This window comes from Megascapheus bottae, chromosome 3, assembly GCF_031878675.1.
Source record: "Megascapheus bottae isolate mThoBot1 chromosome 3, mThoBot2.hap1, whole genome shotgun sequence".
Classification (NCBI taxonomy): Eukaryota; Metazoa; Chordata; class Mammalia; order Rodentia; family Geomyidae; genus Megascapheus; species Megascapheus bottae.
In genome coordinates this window covers 60,361,020-60,383,776 of record NC_143511.1, presented here as the reverse complement: position 1 = coordinate 60,383,776, position 22,757 = coordinate 60,361,020, and the positions used below count along the sequence as shown (strand labels likewise).

Below are 22,757 nucleotides of genomic sequence, written 5' to 3'. Positions count from 1 at the left end.
CTCACCCCTGTAATCCTGGCTATTCAGGAGGCTGAGATCTGAGGATGGCGGTTCAAAGCTAGCATGGGCACTAAGACCAAGAGATTTTTATCTCCAATTAATCACTAAAAAATGGTAAGTGGTGCTGTGGTTCAAGGGGTAGGACAGTAATCTTGAGCTGAAGAGCTCAGGAATAGCACCCAGGCAAACAACGAGCAAGCGCCAGAGCAGGGGCTACCCTGAGACATGTTCAAATGCTGGATGTTGTTAGTCCACACTACCCCCTGCTGAATGTTTCTGGTAAAAGAGGCAGGATCCTTTACAGTGCTGAAAGACCTCCTCTCTCTGTCCCTCTGCGAGGAGAAACAAAACAAGATGTTGGCTTAAAAGCAATAGCAACAACTTAGATTTTGTTCAGATAAGGTCAGTATTTCAAAAACCTTAATATTCTTTTCTGATTCTTTAAACTCTGTATAAATATTTAGTGTATTTACGTATCTCTCCATGATATATTGTTTCTAGTATACTTTCTTGATTGTGTATACTTCGGAATTAAGTGTTGTTTTTTTTTTCTTTAGAAAAAGGCCCAGCTATGTGTGGGGTGGCATAACTGTAGTCCCAGCTACTCATGAGGCTAGGCAGGAAGATCACTTGAGACCAGTCTGGACAGCTTCATGAAACACTATCTCTAAGAAATAAAAGCAAGCAAGAAAAAAATGCCTTATATTTGTGTGCATGTATGTATGCATGTGCCAGAACTGGGCTTGAACTCAAGTTCTTATGCTCTTGCTTTACTTTTTTCTTCAGGGCATTCTATCATTTCAGCTACACCTCTACTTATAGCTTTTGGCTGATTAATTGGAAATAAGAGTCTCTTCGATTTGTCTGCCCAGGCTAGCTTTAAACTGTGATCCTCAGATCTGAGACTCATGAGTAGCTAGGATTACAGATATGAGTGATCAACACCCAGCTAGGACCCTATGCTTTTAAGATCATTATTTAAAAGCTGTCTCTCACTGGTTTTTGCTCTCCCTAGGGTTTTTGATAAGATGCACAGAGGGAACTAACTGGGAAGGCACCACTTTATCAGTATCTGGGTTGGTGCCCCAGTTGTACCTCCTGCTCCCCATTAGAGGACCCTCTGGAAAACTGGATTAGTACATGTCCTTTTGGCTTCAGTTCAAAGAGGAGCCTCGTGCTAAACCCAGATCTGGATTTGGGAGTATCAAGTACAGAGTCAGTAGTTATAGAGGACTGGTCTGCTCTGGCAAGACTGAGCATGGAGCAGTGGCCAGTCCTGCTCTAAGGAGTTGGCCTTGACTGCATTTGCCTACCTGGCCACAGAGAGAAAGTTTGACCCAGGGAACACAGGCATGCACAGCTTCTGTTAATTAGATGGATGGCTTCAGCACACGGTGAGCTTGCCGTGGTCCCTGTGCCACCTTCACCCACTCAGGTGAGTACCTTCCCTCCCAGAGAAGGGAAATACTGCTTCTCCCTCCCATGTTGTCGAAGTATTTCAAAAGCATACATTTAAAATAAATGATCAGCCACAGTAGCAAAATCGGCTTGTATTTTTTTGGAGTTTAATCCACACCAACAGGAGTGCTGAGCTATTAGCAAAAATGTGAGCAGAATTTTCTGGAGGCTGTCTGGCTAACTTGGTCAAGTGTAGCAACATTCCCATTTGGGAAATGTAGGCCTGTCTTTAGCCTCTTAATTGTTTAAGGTAGAACATTTTCCTGGGGTCCTAATAAAAGTCATTCGCTATGCTAAATGATGATTTAAAAAGCTCCAGATGCGACTATTTTGAGTTGCAAATGAGTTGAAGCAGAGAACTGGCCAGACATTCACAAATGTTGGAACGCGTGGCGTTATGCACAGGACTCATCCCCTGCCTCTGCACATCCATCCCCCTCCCCCCGCAGACGGGCTGGGAGAGATGAGTGATGAAACCGCTGTGCATTTTTGTGAGGAGTGTGGTGCGGTACTTGCCAGGGACATGATCTCTTGGTCTCACGCACCGTTTCACTTGTTGGTTCTCTCCATTTCCACAGGGAGCAAAGAGATGGTGCGCGTGATGCGGAAGAAGGGCATTGAGCATCACCCCAACTTCCGCGCGGTGAAGCACGTCCCCTTTGACCAGTTTATACAGCTAGTGGCCCATGCTGGTTGTATGATTGGGAACAGCAGCTGTGGGGTACGAGAGGTTGGCGCTTTTGGAACCCCTGTGATCAACCTAGGAACACGTCAGATCGGAAGAGAAACAGGTGTTTCCCTCTTTGTGGTTGTTGTTTTGTCTTAGCTGACCATGTTTTCTGTGCAGTAGTTATTACGAAGTACTCATGGATGAATGCTAGGCCTGTATATTGTGAACAGTAGGCAAATAATGATTACCAGTCATCGTCTATAAGTAGCCAGGAAGTAGCTCACGGGGAATGTGGCATGGTCTAGGGCTCCAGTTATATTTTTATTGTCTTTGTGCAGTCAGTCAGAGCTAAATGGTCCTTAGTTAATTATGGTCTTTAATGGTTTGAGGGGTGATGTGGTTGAACATGTCGTGAGTATATGAATGCTAGTATGTCAGTTTCAGGGCTAGAGTTCCTTTATAATTACTTTACAGATGGCAGTTCTAAGCAAGGGTCTGTTAATTAAAGTAGAACTGAGCACTGGTGACTCATACCTCTAATCCTAGCCACAGTAGGTTGAGATCTGAGGCTCAAGCTTCAAAGCCAGCCTGGGAAAGGAAACTCCATGAGACTTTCATCTCCAGTAAACTGCCAGCTGGAAGTGATGCTGTGGCTCGAGTGGTAAAACTCTAGCCTTAATGAAAGAAGCTCAGAGATAGATTCCAGGCCCTGAGATCACCCCAGGACTGGCACACATACACCATAATTAAAGTACAAAGAATGTCTGGCACATTCTTATTAATGAATGTGCTCAATGAGCTGTAACAGTATCTAGATACAAATGCATATCGGTAGCTAATGAGAAAAAGTATATCACTAATGAAAAATAACTGCACCAGGATCGAAGAAATTAGTTCCAGCTCTGCCTTTTCTCCATTCTTCTTAATTGCCACTCTAACTTTCCCCTACTCCCGGTGTAGTACTTTGCTCCCCATAGACAAGATTAGCAGGCATGTGATGAAAATTCCCTCACCCTCATTGAGGAAATAGTAAGCACTTGCCATGTACTACACACTGGGATCGTACAGTAAACTCGGCTTACAACATGAGGTCTTAGGAATATGGTACTCTAGTGGGAGTAGAGACACGACACACTAACGGAAGGAAAAATGCCAGGATTTGTGTGTGCCAGGTAGACTGTAGCAAAGGGTGTCATGGTGGGCTCCATTAGATTGGTTAAAGAAAATAAGGCCTCTTAGAGATAACACTTGAACTGAGCTGTGAATGACAAGGTGTGCTGTGGAGGGTGAGAGGGCAGAGGGGACAGCTGGCGAAGGCACTGTGCTGCAGAACTCAGAGGAGCAGACTGCCTGAAAATCAGTGGGTAACAGGATGGGGTGTAGATCAGATACATTTTTTTTTTGCTAGTCCTGGGGCTTGAACTCAGGGCCTGAGCACTCAAGATGAGAACTCTACCACTTGAGCCACAGCATCACGTCCAGCTTTTTCTCTGAATGTGGTACCAAGGAATCGACCCTGAGCCTTTGTGCACACTAGGCAAGCACTCTACCACTGGGCCAAACTCCCACCTCCGAGGTAATTTGTTTTTTGTCAGGCCTGGAGCTTGAACTCTGGGCCTGGGCACTATCCTTAAGCTTCTTTTGCTCAAAGTTAGCACTCTACTACTTGAATCATAGTATCACTTCTGGCCTTTTCTGTTTTATGGGGTACGGAGGAGTGGAACCCAGGGCTTCATGCATGCTAGGTAAGCACTCTATCACCAAGCCACATTCCCAGCCCAATGAGGTACTTTTGAATGTAGTGCTCTCTGTTGCTGAATCAGCAGTCACACTGTACCATGCCCCTTTGGGAACATCTTGTCTCAATGCTCATAGCAAATCAGAAATACAGCCACCTATCTGGGTGCAGTGCTCACGCCTGTAATCCTAGCTACTCAGGAGGCTGAGATCCGAGGATCGCGGTTCAAAACCAACTCAGGCACCAAAGTCTATGAGACTCTTATCTCCAATTAACCACCAGAAAACCAGAAGTGGGGGTGTGACTGAAGAGGTAGAGCGATAGCCTTTAGCTGAAGAGCTCAGGGATATCACCCTGGCCCAGAGTTCAAGCCCCACGACCGAAAAAAAAAAGAAATACAATCACCTGAATCACTCTTTAATACCCTTGATAACAAAGCGGTATTAGTTACTGGATTTATCCTACCTAAAGTTAAGACTGCTGAGGTCCATAAAGTATTTCCTTTTTTTTTTTTTTTTTTTTTTTGCCAGTGCTGGGCTTGAGCTCAGGGCCTGAGCACTGTCCTTGGACTTTCTCAAGGCTAGAGCTCTACCACTTGAGCCTCAGCACCACTTCCGGCTTTTTTCTATGTATGTGGTACTGAGGAATCGAACCCGGGTCTTCATGCATGCTAGGCAAGCACTTTAACCACTAGGCCAAACTCCCAGCCCCCATAAAGTATTTCTTTAAGCTGGGTGCTGGTGGCTCACACCTATAATACTAGCTATTTAAGAGGCTGAGATTTGAGGATCATGGTTCAAAGCCAGCACGAAAAGCATTTAAATGCATTTTGTTTGATATTACATTTTTTCAATCAAGTAATTGTTTACTGTTGTTCAACCCTAAAACATGTAATCATGACCCAGGTAGAGATATATAATATTGCCACATTGCCCATGGCCTATTGAAATTTGAAAATTGACTTTAAATTTGCTTTTAAAAAACAGGACTTTAAGCTGAGTGTGGTGGCTCACACCTGTAATCCTAGCTACTCAGGAGGTTGAGATTTGAAGATCCCAGTTCAAAGCCAGCCCAGGCACTAAAGACTGTGAGTCTCTTATCTCCAATTAACCACCAGAAAACCTGAAGTGGTGCTGTGTTTCAAGGGGTAAGGCAGTAGCCTTGAGCTGATGAGCTTAGGCTCAACAGTGCCCAGGTTCAGAGTTCAAGGCCTACAACTAAAACCAAAACCAAACCAAACAACAACAAAAAATGGGACTCTAAGGGTCTAGGGGCCAGGAGCATAGCCTAGTGGTAGAGTGCTTGCCTAGCATGCACAAAGCCCTGGGTTTGATTCCTTCATACCACATAAAAGGTCATTAGTGGTTCTGTGGCTCGATTAGCAGAGAGCTAGCCTTAAGCTAGCCCAGGCCCTGAGTTCAAGCCCTATGACTGACCACAAACAAAAACAGGACTCTAATGTCCTTAAGTGTTTCCTGTATGGAAATCTTTGCAGTGTGCTGGGATTCAGTATTAAATGGAAAGTCCAGCACACTGCTGGCTTGGTTATTCTTGGGATAGTCACACTTGTAAATCACTGTGATGTCATTGGATTTACCCAGGGGAGAATGTCCTTCATGTCCGGGATGCTGACACTCAAGACAAGATACTGCAAGCGCTGCACCTGCAGTTTGGTAAACAATACCCTTGGTGAGTTTCCTAGGTGGGGATCTCCCTCTAGCCATCCACACAAAGCTGTGGGTAGTCACTGATCAGCCATCAGCCAGAGCTTCCCTGGCTACCGAAGAGACAGGTGGCAAACACCCCCACTGTGGGCTCAGCCCACGCTTCTCATGTGGAAAATTTTTGTCTCCATTAATGACTGTAGGGATCCTGTTATGAAATACTTCTTTAGCCTAATTAGACTTTCTTTTTATTGTTTTAAACTTTTTTTTTTTTTTTTGCATTTTGTTTTGTTTTGTTTTTTGGTCGGGATAATGTATAGAGGTGCTGGAGCCTGCCAGCAGCATGGCGGGATACCTGATTAGGGGGTGAGGATGAGAAAAGAAAAAGACAAGACAAGTAATAGATGGGGTCGGGAGGGCCACAGCCCAAGACTACAGCCTAAGGCTGTAAACTTAAGACTGTCGTGCCTGTTTATTTCCCGTTCCGGTCTTATATAGTCTCTACAAAACAAGAACCTGTCAGGTATTACATTGATAATCAAGTCTCAGCAGAGATTGACAAAGCAATAACACATTCGTACATAATGATAATCAAGTCTTAGCAGAAAGTGATTCACAATACCGATGATATAGCTCAAACTTCATAGGCAAGGCGTCATACAAGACAGCTCATTTCTCTGTGTGGTTATCTTAGTGTTGCAGTTTCATGGGCCAGCCTGACCCTGCGCTAGGCTCCTAACATCTCCCCCATCTTTAAAGAAGAGAATCTGCCTGTCTTAGGTTGGGTGGATTGCTGACTCTGTCTTACCTGTCATGGGAACTTCTTCAGATCAAGCTGAAGGCCCTGTCTTAGGTTGGTCAGAGCAGCATCCCCTCGAACCCATCCCTGGCTGCAATTCCTCTCAGGGGAAACTCATTTATCTGGAGCCTGATTTTATGGAGTTGATCTGCAAGGTTTAGTAACATATTTTGCAGGATCTCCACCACACAAGGTAGGCAAATAATAATTGTAAGCAACATTCCTGGACCAACAAAGGCCATCAGCCTTTTAAGTTGTTCAAGGAAGGAACATAGTGCTGAGACTGTTCAAACAGCTTTTTGGCGGTCTGTGTTATCTCAACGTTAAGTGATGGTGCCGGTTCAAATCCAATGATTTGTCTATGGAGCTGAACACAAATCTAGAGATACGTTTGTATGATAAACTCCATTCTCAAGACGTGCTCATACCATCTACTACATACAGGAACTCTAGGATTTGTCTTCCTCCCATTTTAGAACATTTAAGACAATTCTTTCCAGATCCTTTCTTATCCATAAGAAGTCATTTTTTGGGCTGGGATGTAGCTCAGTGGCAAAGCATTTGCCTAGCAAGTGCAACATCCTGGGTTCGATGCCCAGTGCCAAAAAAGAAGACAAAAAAGCCATTTTTCTGTTTTCAATTCCTTTCCAAAGGTTTTCATTATTAAACTTTCTCTTTTTTGACTATAGCCCTCATTTACATATAGCACCTCTCACCTCTAGGCTATTCAGCACTGGATGGAAAATTCCCTTCACCCATCCAGAGTCACTATGATGGCTGCAAAAACCTAGGGGACCAAAAGCAATCTGTGCCTGACATTGGTGAAGTCTTCCAATGATTTCCTGGTTGCTTTACCTGAGCACACTTGTTTTTGCAGGCTGGCATCCCATTGGTTTTCAGGACAATATAGGGCTGAGATTCCAGGATGACAACTTTTAGTAACTAGTTTTGCTTTAAATGAGGCTAGAATTTTCTAGGCAGGCATAGAAGACTTGAACCTGTAATCATTCTCCACAAGTGCAGCCTCTACTTTTGCACATCTGTTGCTACTGTTCCCCATGCCTCTAATTTATCCTGTCTTACTTTCCAAAAATGACTCTGGTCCCTTCATTTTAAGGGGGTTGATGGGCGAAGATCCATCTTCTGGAACTTCTTCAAGCTGACTCAGGGATGTTGTCTCTATACCTAGCCAGGGACCCTAAAAGCTTAGCCTATTTTACCAAGGGGTTGCCAGGATTACATATCATGAGCAAAATTTTACTCCAAACTGGAGATCATATGAAACATTTAACAACTGCACAAACCTTTTCTTTGGCTACAACAGTGTAGCTTACTTAGCACCCATTTGCAAAGGCATTTTCTTGATTGTTTGGGAACTTAATCTCTGCAAACCTAACAATGCTTCAGTAACCTATGTAGGCCTATATACAGATCAATGGGGACACAGCTTCAGGTCCACAAACTTCTGAATAAGGATCTGCTGCCCTTCTCCATGGGCCTGCTGGAAATTGCTATAAAGAAACTTACAAGAGCAAGCTGAGATAGCAATTAAGCAGTCATTTTTATCTAAACAGTTTTAAAAGACAGGCAAAGTTTCTGACATTGATAAATTCACATTTAAATTTCTGATACTTGTCTCCAAACTTTAACTCAAGCAAATATATTCCAAATTCCCTAATGCCTCTGGGCTAAACAGGATACAGTGTTTACAATGTAAACAGCTCTATGCATTACAATACCAGATTTTTTTTAATGTAGAGTTCAGAATCTTTAGAAAAATCATTTTAATCAGTTCCTCTTTAAAACAATTCAATAATCCTTTGAGACATTGGAAACATTCAAACCTAAATCATTTTCTTGAAGTTTAGACTTAGATTTACCCAATTGCCTTTGTGTTTCAAGTATAAATTCTTCCATTTTATACATCATGTTGACAATTTAATCTTAAACATGTTCACTCATACCCATTCACACACACATTCATAAAGCGCACAAAATTAATATCAGCCGTACATTTTCCGGGCGTTTTAAACCTGGGGGAACCAAGACTGATGTCTATGTCCTGCCACCAATTGTCTCCAGATTATCACCTCAGCCAGGTTATTAAGAAAAAGGACTTGCCTCAATTGCAGCTGAGTGGGAAGAGCTGTACCGGGCCTGAGACCTACCCCAGGTGAGGCCAAAACTTTTTCCCCAGAAATTCAAAGATGCATGCGCACACACACACATAAAAACCACAAGGAAAAACATGTATATACAGATCAACAGAGAAGCAGAGACATTTAAGTAACTCCCAAACTTCTGATGGCATGCCTGGCCTTAAACTGTCAGAGTGACGGAAAGACCATGGGGCCCTGAACTCAGGGGATGCCTCCTCTATGGAGATTTCTGTTCCCTGGTAGCCGGCCGGTGGAGGCCATCCTAACTTGCCTCAAGCAAAAGGGAAAGCAAAACCAGACATTGATAGTAATTAGATTTAGACATGTCTTGCCGGTGGGACTCAAACCCACATGTCCTCTCAGATGTGCCCTGTTATGGACAAGAACCCTAGAAGGGTTCAAGGCGTGCCTTGACCACCCAGGTCTAGAGAGCTTACTGTGTCCAGCTTTTCCTCTCTGTTTTATGCCCACAGTGCACTTTCTAGAAGAAACAAAAAAAAGACATACAGGGGGGTCGACCGACTCCTACTTATCTCCGGAGGCCTTTCCTTTAGGGGCCTGCACATAGAACGTGGGGCTATTACCTTGTCTCATTTCTTACTCCCGACTATACACTTTCCCGCCCTCGCCCTCATCTAACTCACTTCACTCACTACAGTGGGATCTTCTACTTTTGTCCCAGGTTTTCAGGTCCCTGTTCCGGCGCCACTTGCTGGAGCCAGCCTGCAGCAAGGCGGGATACCTGATTAGGGGGTGAGGATGAGAAAAGAAAAAGACAAGACAATAGATGGGGTCGGGAGGGCCACAGCCCAAGACTACAGCCTGAGGCTGTAAGCTTAAGAATGCAGCGGTCATTTATTTCCCGTTCTGGTCTTATATAGTCTCTACAAAACAAGAACCTGTCAGGTGTTACATTGATAATCAAGTCTCAGCAGAGATTGATAAAGCAATAACACATTCGTACATAATGATAACCAAGTCTCAGCAGAAAGTGATTCACAATACCGACGATATAGCTCAAACTTCATAGGCAAGGCGTTATACAAGACAGCTCATTTCTCTGTGTGGTTATCTTGCTTGGTGATGCAGATTCATTGGCCAGCCTGACCCTGCATTCGGCTCCCAACATAGAGAGGTTATAGTTTCATTCATCAGGCAGTAGGTACATTACTTCTCACACATTGATACCTTCTCTCATGTTTTTGTCCCCATTTCCCTCCCCCGCTTTTTTTTTTTTTTTTTTTGTGGGTCATTGGGGCTTGAACTCTGGGCGAGGCATTGTCCCTGAGTTCTTAAGCTCAAGGTTACCATCCTACCCCTTGAGCTACAGCCCCACTTCCAGTTTTCTGGTAGTTAATTGGAGATAAGAGTCTCACAGTCATTTGTGCCCAGGCTGGCATTGAACCAGGATCCTCAGATCTCAGCCTCCTGAGTAGCTAGGGTTACAGGTATGAGCCACCATGCCTGGCTAATTAGATTTTTTTGTAAGAATTACAAAATAGCATAATTGATTTTCTGAAAAATGGTCTAGATGAGCATTCTTAGTTATAAATTTTGACTATCTTCCCTTTCTATTTCAAAATGTAAATAAGACTTCTAAAACAGGAGCACAAAACAAATGCAAGTTCTTAGTGACTGTGTCGCTGAAGCAATTGTTATTTAGTTCAGTATAATTATGATTTTTTAAGTTAATTGACAGGTAAAATTATATAGCATTATTTATCCTGTGTATGATGTTTGTAAATACGTATGTATATGTGTAAGTATTTATACACATTGTGGGTTTATTTGTGGTACTGGGGGTTGGACCCAGGGCCTTGTGTATGCTAAGTAAATATTTTACCAGTGAGCTATGCTTTCAACCCAGGGAAGTTATTTTATTTTATTTATTTATTTTGTTGGTCATGGGGGTTGAACTCTGGGCCTGGGCATTGTCCCTTAGCTCTTCAGCAAAAGGCTACCACCCTACCCCTTGAACCATAGTGCCACTTGCAGTTTTCTGGTGATTAATTGGAGAAAAGAGTCTCTAGGACTTTTTAGTGCCGGGGTTGGCTTTGAACCAGGATCCTTAGATCTCGGCCTCCTGAGTAGCTAGGATTATAGGAATGAGCCACTGTATCTGGCCAGGAAAGTTATTTTACTTTTATTATTTTTTTTAGTTTTTGCCAGTCCTGGTCTTGAACTCAGGGCCTGAGCACTGTCCTTGGACTTTCTCAAGGCTAGAGCTCTTGAGCCTCGGTACCACTTCTGGCTTTTTTTTGTGTATGCGGTATAAAACCTGGGTCTTTGTGATGGCAGGCAAGTACTCTACCACCAGGCCAAACTCCCGGCCCCGGGGAAGTTATTTTAAAAGGAAGCACAAACCATTCCTACTTGAACTTTCAGATTTTGTTTAGTTGTTCCCTCAACATCACACAACATGTATGCCAGAAACATTTTAATTTTTTTTAATTTTAATTTTTTGCCAGTTCTAGTGTTTGAACTCTGGGCCTGGGCTCTGTTCCTGAGCTTCTTTTGCTCAAGGCTATTGTTCTACTCCTTGAGCCACAGTGCTACTTCTGGCTTTTTCTGTTTACATGGTACTGAGGAACCAAACTCAGAGCTTCATGCATGCTAAGCAGGCACTCTACCACTAAGCTATATTCCCAGCTTAGAAGCATTTAATTTAATTGACTTTTTTTTTTTTATATATATTGCAGCTCAAAGATCTATGGGGATGGAAATGCAGTTCCAAGGATTTTGAAGTTTCTCAAATCTATTGATCTTCAAGAGCCACTACAAAAGAAGTTTTGCTTTCCTCCCGTGAAAGAGAATATCTCTCAAGATATTGACCACATTCTTGAAACTCTGAGTGCCTTGGCTGTTGACCTTGGTGGGACAAATCTCCGGGTTGGAATAGTGAGCATGAAGGTAAAGCCACTGCTAAGCTCTTAACTGGGTATTAAAATTACTGTAGATAATGAAAGTTCAATATATTTAAACAGGGAAATTTTGTCAACCTGAAAGAATAACAAAAGGATCCTTTTTTTTTTTTTTTTTGGTGCCAGTTCTGGGGCTTGAACTCAGCACCTGAGCACTGTCCTTGGACTTTCTCAAGGCTAGAGCTCTACCACTTGAGCCACATCACCACTTCCAACTTTTTCTATGTATGTGGTACCGAGGAATTGAACCCAGGTCTTCATGCATGTTAGGCACTCACTAGGCCAAACTCCTGGCCTAGGACCCTTTGTTTTTGAGACGGAGACTCACTATATAGCTCAAATTGGTCTTGAACTCAAGATACTCTTGCCTCTACCTCCTGAGTGCAGGAAGTATAGGCAAGAAACACTACATCTGGCTAAAGTATGATCTCTTTAATATTTTTTTTTGTCAGTTGTGGGGCTTGAACTCTGGGCCTGGGCACTGTCCCTCAGCTCTTCAGCTTAAGGCTATAGCCCTACTCCTGGGCCTGGGCCTGGGCATTGTCCCTGAACTCTTCAGCTCAAGGCTACTGCCCTACCCCTTGAGCCACAGCACCACTTCCAGTTTTCTAGTGGTTAATTGGAGATAAGAATCTCTTGGACTTTAGTGTCTGGGCTGACTTTGAGCTGTGATCCTCAGATCTCAGCCTCCTGAGTAGCTAGGATTACAGACACTGGCACCGGAGAAGGGTTCTTTGGGAGTTACCATTGCTGAATTTACCTAGTAAGGCTAGATTTCTGGATTTATTCCAAGTCATTGTTTAAATATTCTGCATTGTCTCCTGCAATATCTGGCTTAATTGAAAAAGGCCACTAGAGGGGCTGGGAGTTTGGCCTATTGATAGAGTACTTGCCTAGCATGCACGAAGACCCGGGTTCGATTCCTTGGTACCACATACATAGAAAAAAGCTGGAAGTGGTGCTGTGGCTCAAGTGGTAGAGCTCTAGCTTTGAGAAAGTCCGACAGTGCTCAGGCCCTGAGCTGAAGCTCAGGACTGGCAAATAAATAAATAACAGTAACCAAAAAAAAAAGAAAGAAAGAAAGAAAAAGGCCACTAGATTCACTATATGCTGCTCAGCCAAGTCCAGACAGACAGATCTTAATCTTTTTTTTTCTTCATTAGGGTGAAATAGTGAAGAAGTATACTCAATTCAATCCTAAAACTTATGAAGAAAGGATCAACTTAATCCTACAGATGTGTGTGGAAGCTGCGGCAGAAGCTGTGAAACTGAACTGCAGAATTTTGGGAGTAGGTGAGATAAGTTATGAATCCAAGAAATGTTCGTCTTTATGGACACAGTGTGCTAAGTTCTGATGCTGACTCAATATCATGCTGTGTGCAGGTGGTGCCAGGGTGTCTTTGGGTCCCAAGCAGAGGTCTCCTGGGAGAAATATGAACTCTGTAAACCCATGCAGTGGCAAAGTACAGACTGAGTTGAAAACCAGCTGACTGTTCTAGCAGACCTCATTAATGCCTGTGTTTAGGAGGTCTCGGAGGAACTAACTTTTGCTGTTGGTTAAGAAAGTTGCTTCCCTGAGATTGCTAATTAGAATTGTCTTCTGTGTTTGTGACGGAGCACAGGCATTTCCACAGGAGGCCGTGTAAATCCTCAGGAAGGAATTGTACTGCACTCAACCAAACTAATACAGGAGTGGAACTCTGTGGACCTCAGGACGCCCCTGTCAGACACGCTGCATCTCCCCGTGTGGGTGGACAATGATGGCAACTGTGCAGCCATGGCAGAAAGGAAATTTGGCCAAGGGAAAGGACTAGAAAACTTTGTCACACTTATCACAGGCACAGGTACGAGTTGCTTCAGGAACTAGAAGGGGGACATGTGTCTGTGACTCTTAGCCAGGCAGCAACAACGCTACCCCAGCCTTCCAGGGTCTTTTCTGAGCCACCCTCAGAAAAGTATTCTTCTAAATTCCCAGGAGCTTACCTGCACTATTTACTTTTCCCTGAAGCTTCTTGTTTTATCACCCCACACTGAGGCTCGAACCCAGGGCTTCAAACTGGGTTGGCTTTTTCAGTTAAGGCTAGAGCCCTGCCTCTAGTTCTGACTTTTTGCTGGTTAATTGAAGATAGTCTCTTGGATTTTGTGTTGCTGGGCTGTCTTTGAACCATAATCCTCAGATCTCAGCCTCATGAGTAGCGAGGTTACAGGCATGGGCCCTACAAATAAAAATTTTAAAAGGTTGCAGGCATGGCACAAGTAGCCGAGCAACTGATGAGCATATGTGCAGGGCCATGAGTTAAAACAACAAAAAGTGAGAACAGAGCTGTCCACTGGGTCTGCTGGCTCCGTCCTCCCCTGGCTATGAGTTCCTTGGGGCACTGGGCCTCCATAATGGAAGTAGCACTCACCTTAGTGTAGAAGACCCTGGTGCACAGAAGCAGGTGTTGTGTGCCGACACCTTCACAAGGGCAGCTACACACCCTCGACTGTCTGCCACACCAATGTGTGAAATCATAGCTGGGCCACAGGGCATCAGCTTGCCAAAAGTATTTGCTTGCAGAATGCCACTGAATGAAGTCCAAGTGTTTACAAAGCTTCAGCTGTCTAGGAAAATGGTCACTAACTAGGCCTCGCATTCAAAAGCATTACTGGGGAGACACAGTCATGGTTCTCTGTCTCCCCGCAGGCATTGGCGGTGGAATCATCCACCAGCATGAACTGATCCACGGCAGCTCCTTCTGCGCTGCAGAGCTAGGCCACCTCGTTGTGTCCCTGGACGGGCCTGACTGTTCCTGTGGAAGCCATGGGTGCATTGAAGCCTATGCCTCTGGCATGGCCTTGCAGAGGGAAGCAAAGAAGCTGCATGATGGTTGGTATCTTTCCCCTGAGGAAGCCAGTCACCAAATGGTAGACAAGTACTTCAAAGCTGAAGCTCCAAGCTGGATGCCAGGGCTTAAGCCTGTAATCCTAGGTACTCAGGAAAATGAAATCGGAGGATCATGGTTCAAAGCCAGCATAGGCAGCAAAGTCTGCGAGACTCTTGTCTCTAATTAGCAAAAAGCCAGAAGTAAAGTTGTGGCTCAGGTGGTTGAGTGCTATTCCTGAGCATAAAAGAGCTCAGAAGTTGAAGTCTTGACTAGCACAAAAATAGAAACTCCGGGGGCCAGGAACTTAGCCTAGTGGTTAAAGTGCTTGCCTAGCAAGCACGAAGACCCAGGTTCGATTCCTTGGTACCACATATATAGAAAAGGCTGGAAGTGGTGCTGAGGCTCAAGTGGTAGAGTTCTAGCCTTGAGAAAGTCCAAGGACAGTGCTCAGGCCCTGAGCTCAAGCCCAGGACTGGCAAAAAAAATAAAATAAAATAAAATAAAATAGAAACTCCAGATAGTTACACCCTGAAGCTAGAACTTCCAACCATTTCACTCCCCTCCTCGGACACTCCTGTGTGGCTTTGGTGTAACATATAGCACAGTGTGCATAATGCATTATGAACATGGCAGAATGTGGCTGCATGCATGGAGGACACAAGAGCTCCTTCCACCTCTCCACGCTGGGAAGGGAGTGCCAGGAAGCCATCCTGAGAGTTCAGCATCAGGCAATGTAGAATTAGCCAGGCAGATGTGGTGTCGAGGGAGCTCTTCTGGGCACAGGAGGGGACACCTCTGCAGAAGTGGCAAGACAGGGAGTTGTATAAGAAGAGAGGTGCCAGGGCCAGCTGGTCAGAGAAACCATTACACATTACATGGTCCTGAATGTCATACACTGTAACCTTGTTTCAGTGGGGAGTGGGAGTCTAATAAAGGATGGCTTCAAAGTGGGTCAGGTCGAGAGTGATCAGTTTTCTGGTTGGATAGCTTGGGAATCTGAAGAGGGCAGAGGAGAGTAAATAGGGAGAGAGGAAAAGAGGGAGGGAAGGGAACGCACACACAGTTGGCTCTGAGGCCCAGTAGCATCATTGGTATTTAGGTCGTAGTCTGTAAAATTGGGGATTTTCTTCCTTTAATCCCTGAGAATAATAGATCTAGAGCCACGCACTAGTGGCTTACACTTGTAATCCTAGCTTCTCAGGAGGCTGAGACCTGAACCATCTAGGCTTGATGCCAGCCAGGGCAGAAGAGTCTGCAAGACTCCATCTCTGCAGTAGGAACAAAATGCCAGATTGGAGGTGTGATTTAAATGACGAGCACAAAAGCTGAGCAAGAGTGTGAGACCTGAATTTAAGCCCTGGGCCCTGGCAGCACAGGTGGCTTGGGCCACAGGTTGATGTGTGAGGCAGCCTTCTGTTACTGTGATAGTATATTTGAGGTCATCAAATTAAAAAGAGGAAGTGTTTATTTTAGCTCCGTTTCAGGGTTCCAGTCTCTGAGTAGCTGGAGCTGTTGGCCTTGGGCCTGTGACTGCCCAGCACATGAAGCACACTGCATGCAGCAGAGGCCTGCTCACCTCATGGTGGCCAGGAAGCCAGAGAAGGTCTGGGATCCCATGTCCCTTTAAAGGACATGTCCCCAATGACCTAACACACTCTTACTATGCCCAGCTTCTCTGAAGCAGAAGACCGCAGGCTGGTGACTCAGCTCTGACACTTAGGCCTTTGGAGGAGACTTAAGCTAAACCACAGCATACTGCCAGACAGAGACTCAGATACTGACAGAAATGCTTACTGCTTATTTGACTTTTACTTGGGCTAGCAGTGTATTTTTATGGCATTTATGTCATCTACCCCTAGGTATTGTTGCCTCCGTTTTTTTTTTTTTTTTTCTGTCAGCCATGGGACTTGAACTCAGGGCCTAGGCAGAATCCTTGAGCTTCTATGCTCAAGGCTAACTCCTTACCACTTTGAGCCACAGCTCCACTTCTGGTTTTCTGAATTGAGATGAGTCTTCCCAGGCTGGCTTTGAACTCTCAGCTTCCTGAGTAGCTCGGGTTACAGGTGTGAGCCACTAGTATTGGGCTTGTTCCTTCAATCTTGTAGGAAAGAAAGAGCTGAAATTCAGGGCAGGTTGATAATTGAGGGGTGGGGCAAGAATACTTAAGGACTGAAGGAAGAAAGGGGAGCTTAGAAGGGTGGATAAGAGGATGTGGTAAGACTAGCTGTTTGGGGTGGCATGCTGTAGACTATAACCAGGAGCAGTGAGAGATGTTTGGAAGGAGAGCCAGCTCTGCACATGTGTGAACCTGGCTGAGACTTACTGCCAGCAGGTGCAGGTGAGGAGGGGCCTGCAAGCTCGCTAACAATTGCTTTTCCTCACTTCATCAGAGGACCTGCTCTTGGTGGAAGGGATGTCGGTACCTAAAGATGAAGCGGTGGGTGCACTCCATCTCATCCAGGCTGCAAAACTTGGCAACGCAAAGGCCCAGAGCATTCTAAGGACAGGTGAGGTTGTGGCCCATGTATCTGTGTTGTAGAAGGGAGGCCTGGATATCCCAGAACTTGTAGAGAGTCCTGTTTCTCAGAGGGGAAGTCCATCTTGTCAGTCCTCTGCATTACCTATTCAGAGGTATTTTTCCTACTTAAAAAGGAAAAGAAAACGCAGTAAAATATTTGGCAGTATTGCCAATTTAATTAAACAAGTTTTAATTTGTAACTAAAAAAATACACTGTTGTTCATGTTATAGGCTATTTTAAGAAATACAGAAAGAGTTCTAATATTCCTAGATACCAACTATTCAGATTTCCTTCCAGCACCAGGGGCTCATGCCCGAAAGCTACTCAAGAGGCCAAGATCCAGAGAATACAGGTTCTAAGCCAGCTTGAGGCTGCTAAACTTTATCTCCAAAATAGTCGTGAAAAAGCTGGGCTAGAGGTATGGTTCAAGTGATACAGTGCCAGTTGAGCAAGTGTGAGGCCCAGAGTTCAAATCCTGATAGTGGTAAAATAAAAAATTTCCTTCCAGTCTATTCATTTTTTTATACAGTTTTAAATAGTCGAGATTATATGTAGTATATGGACTTTTAAGAGTAGAACTAGGGCCTTAGGCATGCTAGACAATGCCCTGTCACTGAGCTGCACCTAAGCCTCTACCCCCACCTTTGTTTCACAAGGTGGTTCTAAGGTGGAATGGAAGGAAGAGCTGTAAGATCAGGGGAAAACAAGAGAGCATTAGTTGGCATCTGCAGAGTGGGGGATTTTCTCCTCTAGAGCTCAGGTATCATAGTAGAAGGCAGATAGATCTGGGTTGAGCACAAGTAGTCCTCCTACTTCAACTACCCTGCAGTCTCAGCTGTGTGCCACTATTCCCTGCTTTCATGCTCCCTTCCTCATTTGTTCACTTTAAGATATATTATTTTTAGTAAGAATAAATCGTGACAGACTTCTGTAGTCACAGCCACTTGGGAGACTAAGGCAGAAGGATAGCTTGAGCCGGGAGTTCATGGTCAGCCTGGGCATCACAGGGAGCCCCTGTCTTAAAAAGAAAAAAAAAAAAGCTGCAAGTACACACTTGTAATCCCAGGAGGGATCACTGTGAGCTGGAAATGAGCCTGGGCTACATAGTGAGACTCGCTCAAAATAATTCATTAAATCACAGGCAGCCTTTAAAATCATGCCTCCACCATAGTCTGAATGTACATAGCCATTACTAGCTGCTGGCCCTTTTCTTGCTTTGTCCTTGGCATCTGCAACTCTCACAGAAGCTCACATGCTTGTTTTCCCACAGCTGGGACGGCTTTGGGACTTGGAGTTGTGAACATCCTCCACACGATGAATCCTTCCCTCGTGATCCTCTCTGGAGTCCTGGCCAGTCATTATATCCCCATTGTCAAAGACGTCATCCGCCAGCAAGCCTTGCCCTCGGTGCAGGATGTGGACGTGGTGGTGTCAGACCTGGTTGACCCTGCTCTTCTTGGTGCTGCCAGCATGGTTCTGGACTACACGACTCGCAGGATCCACTAAGGTCTCCCAGGAATGGACATGGACTAAGACCTAAGGGCTCCCTGGAGGAATCACATTCTCTTTCAGATGAGCATTTCTTGATAAAAAGCAAATTTGGTGCCAGAGGCTTGACTCAGGGGATAAAGTGCTTGCCTAATAAGTGTAAGATTCTGAGTTCAAATCTCAGTAGCAGCAAAAAAAGAAAAAAAAATTGACAATTGCTGGTGACATTGGCAGCCAAATGTTTTTGCTTTTTGTCTTCTCTTCAGAAATTCCCTTTGCCCATGCACATTTCTGTAGCTGCAGTTTTTCTTTATGTTTTCCTAGTACATACATATCATTTTAGTGCAAACTCTAAGTTCTGGTCACAACATCCTGCGCTACAAAAATACACCAGGAAGCCTTTAGATTCCACTTCTTAACATGCCATTTAGACGCCAGGCCTTCCTCAGGACAGGAGCTTTAATATTCCTTCTTTAGACTCAGACCACAAAAAAGAGATTCAGTCAGGACAAAAGAAAATCTTCCCAGGAAAGGATTACATACACTTCCTTCCCACTGACTTTATTTAAGTAGTTTTTCAAGTGGACAATTTGATGTTTTGATGAATGTATATACCTGAGATCACTGCAATCAAGCTATCACCCCAAATGTCTTTTGACCAGGCATTTTACTGTAGTGGAACTTGTAAGACTTTAGGGATCTGAATTGTAAAGGCCTTAGTGACCTTGTCCTTATCTTCTTAGGGACTTAGAGCCTCTGAAAGGCAGCTGTCCTAAGATATACCCTACCGACTGGTGAACACCGCTCCTTAGCAGCCTCCCATGTTATGTTGCTGTGACCCCCAGAAAATCTGTGAAGGTAGTGTTTGTACATTTCATACCTGGAGTCCAGATCGAGAATCTGGATTCAGACTAAGGAATAATCTGTGCCTTCTTATTGATGGCAAAATACAAAACTTCAAATTTCTGCCTATTAATTCCCACCTGGAAGACTGTCAGCTACAACTTACTAAGTGCTACTGTGTCCCGGGCTCTCAAAAGGTGCTTCATACCTCATCACAACCTGTGCCGTAGATATCTGAATTGCATAAATCCCAGATTGAGTGTGAGTTCCTTACTCAGAGTTATGGGACTCAGAGTTACTCAGAGCTTTAGAGTATGATTCCAGGTCCTTCTGTGTTTTCTGATAAGCCAGACTTATTTTAAAGACTCTCTAAATGCAGTAGGTCCTCATGTACTCTAGGCTACCAAGTTTTAACAAGAATATCTAATTTGCAAATGACTGTTTATTCCCAAAGTCGTACGTCAGCTATGAACTTAATCAGTATTCCTCTCTGCTATACTCCTCACCAGAACAGTATTTGGTCTAGTGATAGTACTTTTAAATGATCTAAAAAAGCATACGCATATATTTTTCCATTTTTTTATTTTAGGAAAAAGGTTTTATAATGTATCGTTCAGAGCTGACACATAAATTGAGCTGAAGAATTCAATACTGAATGATTTCCTTCCTGGTGAGTTAAGGTTAAAGGACAGGTTGGTTGACTCCAAGAACTCTGCCAGCCCCCACGTCGGGACTGATTGGCTACTGTTGGGAGACATCCCATGCGACTGCTGGGTAGGATGCTGGCTGCCCAGGTGGCAGTGTCTGGGGCAGGTGGTACACAAAGAGGCATCAGTCATTCCTTGGTTAAATCCATCATCACTGTACGTCAAACAACTGCATTACTACCATGTTTCGTGCCAAATACTTAAGGATGGAACCAAGTTAAAAACTAATTCTTAGTTTTGCTAAACCCATGGAAAGACTAATATATTCTGACAGATTATGACATATGATTGAATCACATCTTTATTTAATGTAAATATTTTTATGTTACTGTTCTGAGCCAAACTCTAAAGAAAAAAAAAAATCTCCCTGTTCTATTTCAACAATACTGTATTTTGTCTTTTTTTTTTTTAACTCACTAGCCAAAACATTTCTTTCCAGAAGAGATTTAAATGGATTTCTAAAGGTTATATAACATGAAGCACCTAATATTATTCCTTTTTATTTATCTTTTGTCCATCATGGGGTTTGGGCACTATTACTGAGCTTTTCTGTTCAAGGCTAGCTTAGCTCTACTACCCTTTTTTTTTGGTAAAGGTAATGTACAGAGGCATTAGTTATGTAAGACAGGTAGTACTTTTTTTTTTTTTTTGCCAGTTGTGGGGCTTTAAGTCAGGGCCTGAGCACTGTCCTTGGACTTTTCTCAAGGCTAGAGCTCTACCACTTGAGCCACAGCACTACTTCCAGCTTTTTTCTATGTATATGGTACCGAGGAATCGAGCCCAGGTCTTTGTGCATGATAGGCAAGCACTCTACCACTAGGCCAAACTCCCAGCGTTGAGTACATTTTTTTGTTGCTTTTTAGTTGAGCCTGGGGCCTGAACTCTGGTCCTGGATGCTGTCCGAGTGGCTAGCAGTGCTCTACCAGTGTCACTTCTTTGTTCCTCCTTCCCTCCCTCCCCCTCCCTCCCCCCCCCTTCTTTTGGTTGGTCATGGAGCTTGCACTCTGTGCCTGGGCTCCGTCCCTGAGTAAATTCAGCTCAAGCTAGTGCTCAAACACTTTGAGCCACAGTACTATTTCCTGTTTTCTGGCAGTTAACTGGAGATATTTCACAGGCTTTTGTGCCTGGGCTGGCTTTGAACCATGATCCTCAGTCTCCTGAATAGCTGGGATTACAGAAGCCAGCCATCAGCACCTAGCTAAGCAGCTTGTTTTAACAAAAGTTTAGAACTAAAGACTGAGCACCCATTGAACTATCTTCCACCAGCTAGCTCTATCCTATAAGTAGCTGTTAGAAACAATCCTGTTACATCTGTTAACAACAAAAAAAGTGTCAATAATTGTTTTCTCTTTTATAGTTTCTGTGGGTAAGGAGTTTAGGAAACAGTCTTTGCACTGTAGTTACATAGTGGCTGGTACTGAAATAGCAGGTAGTAGGGAGTATCTAGCAACTGAACTGGCATTTCTCTGTGCAAATAGATGGGCTGGTTTTGAGCTCCCTCACTGCATGGTAGCATTGTGGAAAAGCCTTTTTATATTTGTTGTTTGTGGGGCTTGAACTCAGGGCCTGGGCGCTATTCCTGAGCTTTTGTGCCCAAGACTAGCACTCTACCACTCTGAATGCCACAGCTCCACTTGCAGTTTTTAGTTGGTTAACTGGAGCTAAGAGTCTCAGACTTTTCTGCTCAGGCTGGCTTTGAATCAAGCTTCTCGTATCTCGGTGTCCTGAGTGGTTATTATTACAGGTTTGAACCACCAGTACCCAGCAAGGTAGTGCTTATTACAAGGTAGTTCAGTTATTAGCTATTGTGGTCCAGCTAATTAGCAGTAAGCTATGTTGCTTTTATGACCTTGCCTTGGGACTTAGATTATTTTATTGTCTAGTTTTGTTTTGTTTTTGTACATGGGCCTTGCACTTTTAGGCAGGTACTCTACCACTCAAACCATGTCTCCATCTGGATATAAAACCTTATTACATTTTAAAAATTACACATCCTCCTTCAAGACGTTCATCTGGTATGAGGCAAGACTTCCAAAAAATTGCACTAAGAAAGTAAGTTATAGCTGGGTGCTGATGGCTCACACCTGTTATCCTACTCAGAAGGCTAAGATAAGAGGATCCCGGTTCAAAGCCAACCTGGGGGGCCAGGAGTATGGCCTAGTGATGGAGTGCTTGCCTAGCATGTATGAAGACCCGAGTTCGATTCTTTGGTACCACATACATAGAAAAAGCTGGAAGTGGTGCTGTGGCTCAAGTGGTAGAGCCCTAGCCTTGAGAAAGTCCAAAGATAGTGCTCAGGCCCTGAGTTTAAGCCCCAGGACTGGCAAAAAAAAAAAAAAAAAAAAAAAAAAAAAAAGGCAACCCAGCAGCAAAGTCTTTGAGACTCATTCCCACTAAACTACCAACAAAGTAGGAAGTGGAGCTGTGGCAAGTGATAGTGTACTACCTCGAGCAAAAGGCCTAGGACAGCACCCAGGCCCTGAATTCAAGCCCCAGAACCGGCACACACACAAAAGAAGTTATGCCATGCAGAGGGTTATGGGGTTCAGGAGAGGACATGGCCTTTGGATCTCAACATTTTGACTGGCTTTTAAAATGCAGAGAGAGCTGAAGAGAAACAGGCCAGAAATGTTCAGGTCATGGGAATGTTCACTAGAAAGCTGAGAAAAGAACAAAGAAGCCCTTCCCCAAGCAAATACTAAGAGTCAAGAGATGGTGGACTTTTCCTTTGACCATGGCAAGGTTTAACCTGCCTTCTGAGCATACAACTACAGGAGTTTACCTTAATCTCTACTTTATAAACACCAGGTGACAGGAGAAGGGTTACTGCAATGACTAATTGCTTAAAACAAAAAATGCCACATTCTACACAGGTTTTCTGAGGGCAGAGAATGAACACGTGAGACAGTGTGTTGGCTGATAAC

The 22,757-nt window shown here is 44.0% G+C and overlaps 1 protein-coding gene across 4 annotated transcripts in view; it reads left to right on the top strand.

Annotated features, from left to right (window-relative positions):
* Gne (glucosamine (UDP-N-acetyl)-2-epimerase/N-acetylmannosamine kinase) overlaps positions 1 to 20,211 on the top strand; it is a 43,590-nt gene extending 23,379 nt beyond the window's left edge. For 3 of the 4 annotated variants that reach the window (XM_090330256.1, XM_090330259.1, XM_090330258.1), the window contains exons 5-12: positions 2,037 to 2,249; positions 5,468 to 5,555; positions 11,188 to 11,398; positions 12,573 to 12,702; positions 13,032 to 13,253; positions 14,096 to 14,278; positions 16,667 to 16,783; positions 18,066 to 18,508. In XM_090330256.1, coding sequence (XP_090186382.1) covers positions 2,037 to 2,249; positions 5,468 to 5,555; positions 11,188 to 11,398; positions 12,573 to 12,702; positions 13,032 to 13,253; positions 14,096 to 14,278; positions 16,667 to 16,783; positions 18,066 to 18,301 — 1,400 coding nt within the window. In that variant the 3' untranslated portion in view covers positions 18,302 to 18,508. Of the gene's footprint in view, positions 1 to 2,036; positions 2,250 to 5,467; positions 5,556 to 11,187; positions 11,399 to 12,572; positions 12,703 to 13,031; positions 13,254 to 14,095; positions 14,279 to 16,666; positions 16,784 to 18,065; positions 18,509 to 19,715 lie in introns of those variants that run through there. The other variant, XM_090330257.1, reaches the window with a different exon arrangement.
* Positions 20,212 to 22,757: the final 2,546 nt, after the last annotated feature.